Source organism: Gossypium hirsutum, chromosome A12 (genome assembly GCF_007990345.1).
Source record: "Gossypium hirsutum isolate 1008001.06 chromosome A12, Gossypium_hirsutum_v2.1, whole genome shotgun sequence".
Taxonomy (NCBI): Eukaryota; Viridiplantae; Streptophyta; class Magnoliopsida; order Malvales; family Malvaceae; genus Gossypium; species Gossypium hirsutum.
Genome location: NC_053435.1, coordinates 76,857,512 through 76,867,658, shown reverse-complemented (window position 1 = coordinate 76,867,658; position 10,147 = coordinate 76,857,512). Strand labels below are relative to the sequence as shown.

The following is a 10,147-nucleotide window of genomic DNA, read 5'->3' as shown; positions in this document are numbered from 1 at the left end:
TCCCCACACTTAAGATGTACATTGTCCTCAATGTACGAACAGATAGAAACAAGATAAGCAAAATATCATAAGGGAGGGAGAGAACTGAAACTGCCCTAAATTTGGATGAATTCCTAGGAATAGTGAAAATCGAAATCGTAGGCGATTCTAAATGAAGTACATGTTTCCAAGAAAACTAATAAGAAAATAGACAAAAATAAATAAGATAAAGAGATTACAAACTAGAAAAAGCAATTGAAAAAGCATAATAAAAATGCATAACAAAATAAAAGATATAAATCCAGAAAATAAATAATAAATAAAAATAGAGCTTGGGGTAGGGTGGAACAAAAGGAATAAAAAGGCAAAATATATCTTTTCTAATATCCCATCATTAGGAAAGAGAGAGCAGATATTCTCTGAATTTCTTGTGTGCTAATTTGGAAGATCAAATCCCCAAGATCCGGTAAAACCTCAAGGATTTCATGGATTTAGGTACGCTTCCACATCTAGTTTTGTTCTTGATGATTTGACATGATAGATCCTGGTTTATTCAGTTTTATTTTTAGATTTATTTTACAAATTTCTAACAAGTGGCATCCGAGACTCGTCATGTTAAATCATTGGTAATTGATTAAAGTTTCTTCTTTAAACGATTGATTCATAAAATTTTATGGGTTTTATATTTCGGATATATATTGATCTTTGAAGGCTTATATTAAAGTATATTTTTTTGAATTTATAAAAATAAAAATAATAAAAATAATTTGAAATTCTTACTTCTTAGAATTGGTCTGCAATTCAATCTATGTCTACACTCTTGCATTTGTTTTTATAATAAATAAATAAAGAAGCATGAAAGTTTAATTTGAAGTCAACCAACGATAATGTTTTGTTTTGTATTTTTATTCTTTATGTTGCAACACACTAATAATGCATGCAATTAAAATTTTAAGGTTTTCCTTTTCTTTTATTTTTTCTTTTCGATGGATTAAAAAAAAGGGTTAACAGTAAATAGGCATAAGTTAATTCATATATATATTTTGATTATATACATATATAACAAATGCATGTTGTTTTGGAAATTTATATAAATATATATAATTATCTTCTAATTTGATTGAAAGATGAAATTAAGGTAAATATTTTGAAACAAATAAATTCAGATTTTTGCTTTTAATTAAAGATATCTAATATTTTAAGTACATTAATTGAAACAAAATGTCGCCAAAGTGACATCGTGTAGATTAGTTTATTTGAAATATTAAGATGATTATATGTTTTTGTGATTCATGCGTTTATTGATTGACCCAAAGGTAAGTTAATATTTGGCAGAATTTCAACGACATATGTGGTGATAAATGTGTGACAATTATAAGGTATTTTATGTGAGCAATAAGTTAGTCCAAAGATTAATTCATTGTTTGACACAATTTATTGTCAATGTTTGATTGCTACAACAAAAGTACCGCTTACTATTAATATTATTGTTCAAAGACTTGATATTAATATTGTGTTGTGTATCTTGGGATGGGATTAGCCATTATCTTGAATTTATTGTTTACTTATGAATATTGATTTAAGCTTTTTTTTTCTATATTCAGCTAATTCATCTTATGCTGCCACAATATCTGCTAATATAAATTCTATACCCATGCTTAATGGGACTAATTTTAAGGACTGAAAAAGGCACTAACTTATAGTGCTTGGTTGTATGGACATAAACCTTACACTAAGGGAAGAACAACCTACACCTCTTACTACAGAAAGCACCCCTGATGTTAAGAGGGATTTTGAGAGGTGGGATCGTTCAAATCGCATGAATCTAATAATCATGAAACACAACATTCCAGAAGCTTTTAGGGGCACAGAATTTGAAGAAATTACTCAAGCCAAGGGTTCCTTGATGAAATTGAGAAATGTTTAGCTAAAAACGATAAGGTTGAGATGACATCACATCTGACTTCTTTGATGTCTATGAAGTATAAGGGTCAAGGAAATGTAAGGGAGTACATTATGGAGATGTTCCATACTGCTTCAAGATTTAAGGCACTTAAGATCGAGCTTTCTGAGGAATTGGTTGTTCTTATAGTTTTGGTATTGCTTCCTACACAGTTTAATCAATTTAAAATTAATTATAACTGTTGAAAGGAGAAATGGACCCTAAATGAGCTCATTTCTCATTGTGTACAAAAGAAAGAAAGGTTGAATCATGGTAAGTCTGAAAGTGCTCATTTGGCTAATGCCCCTAAAGATAAAGGCAAGAAAAAAAAATATCACAATGAAGCTGCTAAGGGTCCAACTCAAAATAAATAACAACAAGATACAGAGAGTTGTTTCTTTTGTAACAAGTCTAAACGCGTAAAGAAAGATTCTACCAAATATCATGCTTGGCGTGCAAAGAAAGGTATAATTCTTAATTTGGTCTGTTCTGTGATTAATTTAACTTCAGTACGTAGAAACACTTGGTGGGTAGGTTTTGGTGGTATTACTCACATAAGTGTTTCTATGCAGGGTTGCCTGAGTTACCGAAAGCCAAGTGATGGTGAAAGACACATCTTTGTGGGCAATGGAAAATTGGTAGAAGTGGAAGAGATTGGGCATTTTAGGTTGTTATTAGGAATTGGTTTTTGTTTGGATTTAAAAGACACTTTTATTGTACCATCATTTAGACGGAATTTAGTTTTTGTTTCTTCGTTGGACAAATTTGGATATTACTGTTCATTCAGAAATAATCAATTTAGTTTGTCTTTAAATTCAAATGTTATTAGAATTGGTTATTTAAATACTTATGACAACCTTTATTTGCTAGAAACAGTTGCATCCTATAATGAAACCTTGCATATGGAATCACATGGTATTAAATGCAAATTAACTAAGGAAAATTCAACATCATTATGGCATAAGCGCTTAGGTCATAACTCAAAAGGTAGAGTTGAACACCTTGTGTCTGATAGTATTTTAGAGTCCCTTGACTTCATAGACTTTGATGTCTGTGTTGATTGCATTAAGGGAAAACAGACCAAAACCAAGATATTGGGTGCCAACAGATCTTCATATATCTTAGAGTTAATTCATACAGATATTTGTGGGCTATTCCCTACGGCATCCTGGAATGGTCAACAATATTTCATAACATTCATAGACGATTACTCACGTTATGGGTACCTATATCTCATTCATGAGAAATCTCAGTCTTTGGACATGTTCAAAGCTTATAAAGCTGAAGTTGATAATCAACTCAACAGAAGGATTGAAAACATCAGATCTAATCGTGGTGGTGAGTACTACGGTAGATATGATGGCTCAGGTGAACAATGTCCAGGACCATTTGCGAAATTCCTAGAGGAATGCGATATTGTCCCACAGTACACCATGACAGGATCACCTAGTATGAATGGTGTAGTTGAAAGACGAAACAGAACTCTTAAGGATATGGTAAGGAACATGATTGGTAATTCTACCTTACTTGAGTCCCTTTGGGGAGAAGCATTAAAGACAGTAGCTTACATTCTGAATGGAGTACCCAATAAAGTAGTTGCAAAAACACCTTACGAGCTTTGGACAGGTCAAAAGCCTAGCCTAAAGCACTTTCATATTTGGGGATGTCCAACTGAGGTAAGATTTTATAGGCCACATGAAAAGAAATTGGACTTCAAAACAGTAAGCAGCTACGTTATTGGTTATTCTGAGCGATCTAGGGGCTATAAATTTTATGATCCCATAATAAGGAATATTTTTGAGATGAGAATTGCAACATTTTTTGAGGATGTTGAATTTGGGGGGAGAAATAAGGTTAGAGACATTGCTTTTGATGAGGAATTGGATTCTTACTCAATTCCTACTATCACTTTTGATGATGTTTAGGTTTTTATACCTATCATTGATCAAGAAATGAATCCAGAACCTCTACAAGACAATGTTGAACAACTCCCAATTCAAAATGAGGTAATTTTTTTAGAAGAAAAAACTCAACAACCTCAAGAACAAGTGTCATTAAGGAGGTCCACAAGAGAAATAAGAAATGCTATTCCAGATGATTATATTGTATTTCTCCATGAACATGAGGATGATAATGGACTGATGGAAGATGATGGAAGATATTCCATCAAGCTATGAAAAGTTCTAATTCTCAAAAGTGGATTGATGCTATGAAAGATGAGTATAAATCTATGCAAGACAATAAAGTTTGGGAACTTGTTCCATTACCTGAAGGTGCAAAACCAATTGGTTGTAAATGGATATTTAAAAACAAGAAGAATGAAAATGGTAATGTAGAGAGGTATAAGGCGTGTCTTGTAGCTAAAGGATATACTAAAAAATAAGGTATTGATTTTACAGAGACTTTCTCTCCAGTTTCATCGAAAGACTCTTTCAGGATAATCATGGCACTTGTTACTCATTTTGATCTTGAGTTACATCTGATGGATGTTAAGACTACATTTCTTAATAGAGATATTGAAGAAACAATTTATATGGTGCAACCAGAAAATTTTGAGTCGGAAGACTCGAAGAATATGGTTTGCAAATTGACAAAATCCATCCATTGATTCAAACAGGCTTCCCATCAATGGTACAACAAGTTTCATCAAATAATTGTTTCGTTTGGTATTGAGATGAATATTGTTGATGATTGTGTGTATCACAAATTCAATGGGAGTAAGTACATATTTCACGTTCTATATGTTGATGACATTTTCCTTGACTAATAATATAGGCTTATTGTACGAAACCAAGAGGTTTTTATCTAAGCATTTTGAGATGAGAGATCTTGGGGACTCCTTTTTTGTTTTAGGAATTCAGATTCATCAAGATCGATCTTGAGGTATTCTTGGATTATCACAAAAGAGCTATATCGATAAAGTACTTAAAAGGTTTGGCATGCAGAGTTGTAGACCAGGTGACACCCTGTCGTTAAAGGAGACAAATTTAGTCTTACTCAATGCCCTAAAAGTAACATTGAAATTCAAGAAATGCAAAATATTCCCTATGAATCGGCTATTGGGAGTTTAATGTATGCTCAAGTTTGTACGCGTCCAGACATTGCGTACATTGTTGGGATGTTAGGAAAATATTTAAGCAACCCTGCTATAGACCATTGGATAGCAGCCAAAAGGGTTATGAGATATCTTCAGAGAACAAAAGATTACGTGTGTACTTATAAGAGATCAGATCTTTTGGAGGTCATAGGGTATTCTGATTCTGATTTCTCTGGATGCCAAGATAGTAGGAAATCTACATCAGGCTATATTTACCTATTAGCTGGAGGAGTTATATCTTGGAAAAGTGTCAAACAGACATTTGTAGCTTCGTCCACTATGGCAACAGAGTTTTTAGCATGCTATGAGGCATCAAACCATGGAATATGGTTGTGGAAATTTGTCACAGGGCTGCACATTCTGGAGAATGTAAAAAGACCACTAAAATTATTTTGTGACAATAAGTCAACAGTGCTATATTCCAATAACAATAGGAATTCATCTAAGTCAAAGCATATTGACATAAAGTTCCTAGTTGTAAAAGAAAGAGTGCAAAATGGTCAAATATCCATAGAGCACATTGGGACAAACTCCATGATAGCGGATCCGCTCATAAAAGGTTTACCACCCAAGGTCTTTCATGAGCACACTGCTCATATGGGTGTTACATTATTTTCAGACATTTATGTATTTGGTTATTTTCTGATCAGAAATAAAGTATTCAGTTTATCATTGTGTTTATTATTTTGTTACTGACCTCACTTAAGTTTAAAGAGGACCAGTTAGAAATAGACATGTTTAGATCATATTGCATGTAATTTTCGTGCTACACATCCATACTTGATCTATGTCATTTGGTTGTGTTAATATACGTGATCATGGATGGATTTAGTTACGATATATGTAACGAAAGTCCCCTTGGTTCTATGTTAACATAATTAATGGACAAGATTGTTTGGAATACCTTTTGGATATGATATTAAAATTTTGAGCTCATATGGTTATATGACATGTAATTATAGAGTAATTAGTATATACGTGTGGTCCAAGTCTGAGATTTTTGGAAGATATGGGCATCACATATATAATAAGGGTAATTACATGTTATTATTTACTATCATGATAGGTTAGCCTAAATTAAAAGTGATCTAATTTGGTTAGAATTTTTATTGTGCTTTAATTATTAAATAAAGTATGGGTCAAATATATGTAGATAATCTAGTAATTGAGTTCTAACCAAATTCTAATTAATGATGAGCTAATTAAAATTTGATTAGAACTAATATGCTAAGGTTATAAATATTAGGGTTATGGTCCCCAAATTATACAAAAGATATCTTTTCTAGTATCCCATCATTAGGAAAGAGAAAGCAGATATTCTCTGAATTTCTTATGTGCTAATTTGGAAGATCAAATCCCCAAGATGTGGTAAAACTTCAAGCAATTCATGGTTTCAGGTACGCTTCTGCATCTAGTTTTGTTCTTGATTTATTCTTGATGATTTGACATGATAGATCCTGGTTTATTCAGTTTTATTTTTAGATTTATTTTACAAATTTCTAACATTCAACCCTCCAGACTTAAGTGCAGGAGGAAATATTCATTGATTTGACTTTTTTAGCAGCACTTTGTTCCCAACTTTGAATTGGTTCTTCATTTTTAAATGCTCACCATGGCGTTGCTTTAAGGGCATCTGTAAGAATCAAACAAGAAAAAAATTAAAATGCAACAATTAAATTAAAAAAAGATTAAATTTAAAATAAAAAATTCTAAATTAATAGAAATAAAGTTTTCCTAATATTTTAATCGTCGGAAACGATGCCAAAAACTTGATGCAGACGTAAACTAACTAAAAATCTGACTAAGGCAAGTACAACTATCAATTAATAGTATAGCTATGGTGAGCAAAGATATCGTTCCCATGCGGACTAAAAGTACTAGTAATTATTGTCTTTCTATTATTTAACCGACAAATTGGAGAGATTAATTAAAACTAAAATTAACTAAATTAATTAACTAAAGAACATGACAAAGAACGAATCAGGAAAACAAACAATTAACAACCAAGAAGCGAAACAATACCTAGGAAAGAATCCACCTTAATTTCATCTATCATTATCAATCTGAATCAAACAATTTATTCACTTAGTATCTTGATCCGTAAAAATCCCTAAATTATGCTAATATCTCTTTTAAGAGTAAGATCAACTGACTCTAAGTTGATTAATTGAAATTTCTTTCTAATTAAAACCCCTATTATCGCATTAACTCGATTTATGGACCCCCTATTAGATTTGACTCTAATATGGTAGATTTATGTCATCCTATTTCTAGGATTGCATGCAACTCCACTCAATTATGCTAGATCTACTCTTAAACACGGTCTATTCCTCCTCTGATTCAAGCACATCAAACATGGATTAATAATCTAGAAATGTTAAACTAAGAATTAAGCACACATAATTGAGAACAAGATCTAAGTATTTATTGCATAAAAATAGAAATCAAATAACAAAATTCATCATAGGGTTTATCTCCGTAGGCATTTGCAAAATTAGTTCATGATAGCAAATCAAAATATCTCAAATAGTATAACCACAAAAAATAAAGAAACTCATAATAAATTTCAAAGAAATCAAAAGGAGATATTCAATCTTGATGGAAATTTGATTCAAAGTAGACTTCAATGATATTTTTTGACTTGTTTTCTTCAATATTCTCTGATGGCTCACTCCTATCTTTTTATTTGTGTTATACATAGGTCTCAAAATGCCCAACAAACCCTAAAAATTACGTTTTTCCGTTGTTTAGAGTGTAATCTACGAAACCGGCACGACCTGCCACATGGTTGTGTGTCCAGGCCATGTGGAATGAGCCAGTCTGTGTGGCCCCTATATCTTGCTCTAATTTTTCAATTTTCTCTTGTTTTTCCCTCATTTTGCTCTTAGATTCTCTCATAAGTATAAAAATATGAATTTAAAGGATTAGGAGCATAAAATTCACAATTAACATTGAATAATCACCCAAAAATGCATTAAGAATGAGATTAAAACATGTTACTTTTAGCACTTATCATTTACTATCATAAAATATTAGTCAAAATTAAAATTGGTCTAATTTGGTTAAGGCTTATTACACTTAAATTGTTAAATAAAGTATGAGTCAAATATGTGTAGATACTCTAGTAACTAATTTCTAATTGATGATGGGCTAATCGAAAATTCTGGTTAATGTGAAAAAGTTATAAATTAAGGTTATGGTCCCCAAATTACACATACATAACTGTTTTAACATCCCATCTTCAAAAAAAGAGAGTTATCTTCTTTAAATTACTTGTGTGTTAATTTGAAAGATCAAAACAACAATATTTCAAGATCTCAAGATTTCAATGGTTTCAGGTATGCTTTTGCATTTAGTTTTGTTCTTGATTTATTTTTGATGATTTGACATGATAGATATTAATTTATTAAATTTTGTATCAGATACAATTCTAACAAGTTATATCAGAATTTTACAGTTTTAACAAACAAGTTAAACTAGAAGTTGCTACCAATTCGAGCTAGTGCGTTGGCACATTTATTTCTTTCCTAAAAGACATGTTTGAGTGACATAAATGTCATATTGCAGAGGAACATCATACGCTCAACAATCAAAGAGGCTAAATAAATATAAGAAACTATCGATGATCATAAAATGCTCTTCAATATCTAGATGAATAATATTTTGTTCCTTAACTAAAGATAAGCCATCTCTTAAAGTCTAAAGTTGAACCTTAAACATTAATAACTTTTGAAATATATGGATAAATAGTTTCTGCATTTGTTTTCCCAGAATTTCTGATTGATGAACTATTAGTATTAAATTTAAATCTGCCGAAGGTAATTTACAAGACACACAAACTTAAATATCTCATAAATTAATATTTAATAATAAAAAGAATACAAAAATTGAAAGACCAATAAGATCTTTGTTTATTTGTGCATAAAACTTGCTAGCATACCTCGGAGTGGTTATGTCTTGTCGCAGTAATCATAGTATAAAATATATCATTCACTCCCATCAATTAGTTAATCTCCTTTGTTTTAAATTCTTTAATTCAATCTTAACTCAATTAGTATAAGTATTATTGTCACTACAGAAATATATAAGTTCAAGTTTATTTATAACATCTTTAAAATAAAATATGTGTACTAATTTTAGAGACGAAGGTAATTATTAATCTAAATGTTATATTATGTAAAGTTCACTTTCATTCAAATACCATAGCATGCAATAAGTTGAGAATTTTAGCCTTTAATTTCAATTTTTTGAGTGCTTTTATTTTAATTATTTAAATAAAAAAATTTACAATATAATTATTTTCATTACGATAACTCCTCGTTTTGGTTATGTTACTATTTTTACTATTTTATTTAGATGACCAAAATGGTCTAAAAATAGAACAAACTTTTTTATATATATATATTGAAATGTGAACCAAAAAGTTTTTTGAATTCGGTTGGTCAAAAACATCACATACATGAAAATTTTATATATACGCATTTAATGTTAATTGGCAGCTCATAATTTCAATCATCAAAACTAAAAAAATATATATAATGATAAATTTATTTTTTAATATTTATATTTATTTTGTTAATTTTATATTTATTCTACTTTTTAAAGTTAATTTTAATCATTGACATTTTAAATAAAGTCATATAGTTTTTTTAAATGAAAATATTAACTAAAATATTAATTCTCTTAATGATGTTGGTTCAATAAATTCACATGGCAGTCCACAAGTAATTCATACTTACATGATAATATTTATCTTGTATATTATATCAAAAAATAATTTAAAAATTATAAAAATATTTAAAAATTCAAAAAATAAAAATTTCAAAAAAAAAACATAAAGTACACTAGATTGTTACACGCTCTGTTATTTTTAAAACTTTGACGTTTTAGCCACTATCCCATTAAAAAAATACTATCTCTTTTTAAAAGGCTGGTAATCAAATTTAACTTAAAAAATAAATATTAAATTAACAAAAAAATAAATATTAAAACTAAATTTATGATTTTTAAATTATTCAAAGATTTTTTTTTAAAAAAATAGTCGAATGATAATTGAGGAGGCTTTATAAGCATTGGATTGATAAATTAATGCACTAAATTTCATCTTTAGATAATGAAAGCATATATTA

General features: G+C 30.0%; 1 protein-coding gene across 1 annotated transcript; it reads left to right on the top strand.

Moving 5' to 3' along the window:
* The first annotated feature begins 4,952 nt into the window (after window positions 1–4,952).
* On the top strand, window positions 4,953–6,433 carry LOC121211402 (secreted RxLR effector protein 161-like). Its single transcript, XM_041084164.1, has 2 exons — window positions 4,953–5,387; window positions 6,368–6,433. Exons 1-2 carry the CDS (start codon window positions 4,953–4,955, stop codon window positions 6,431–6,433), a joined length of 501 nt encoding a protein of 166 aa, XP_040940098.1.
* The last annotated feature ends 3,714 nt before the right edge of the window (window positions 6,434–10,147 follow it).

What these genes read in the sequence shown, in the direction of transcription:
- LOC121211402 (XM_041084164.1), top strand. Translation starts at nt 4,953, where the DNA reads ATGCAAAATATTCCCTATGAATCGGCTATTGGGAGTTTAATGTATGCT. An exon ending in GGCTGCACATTCTGGAGAAT is followed by an intron (nt 5,388 to 6,367) that starts GTAAAAAGACCA and finishes CTAATTTGGAAG; the next exon opens with ATCAAATCCCCAAGATGTGG.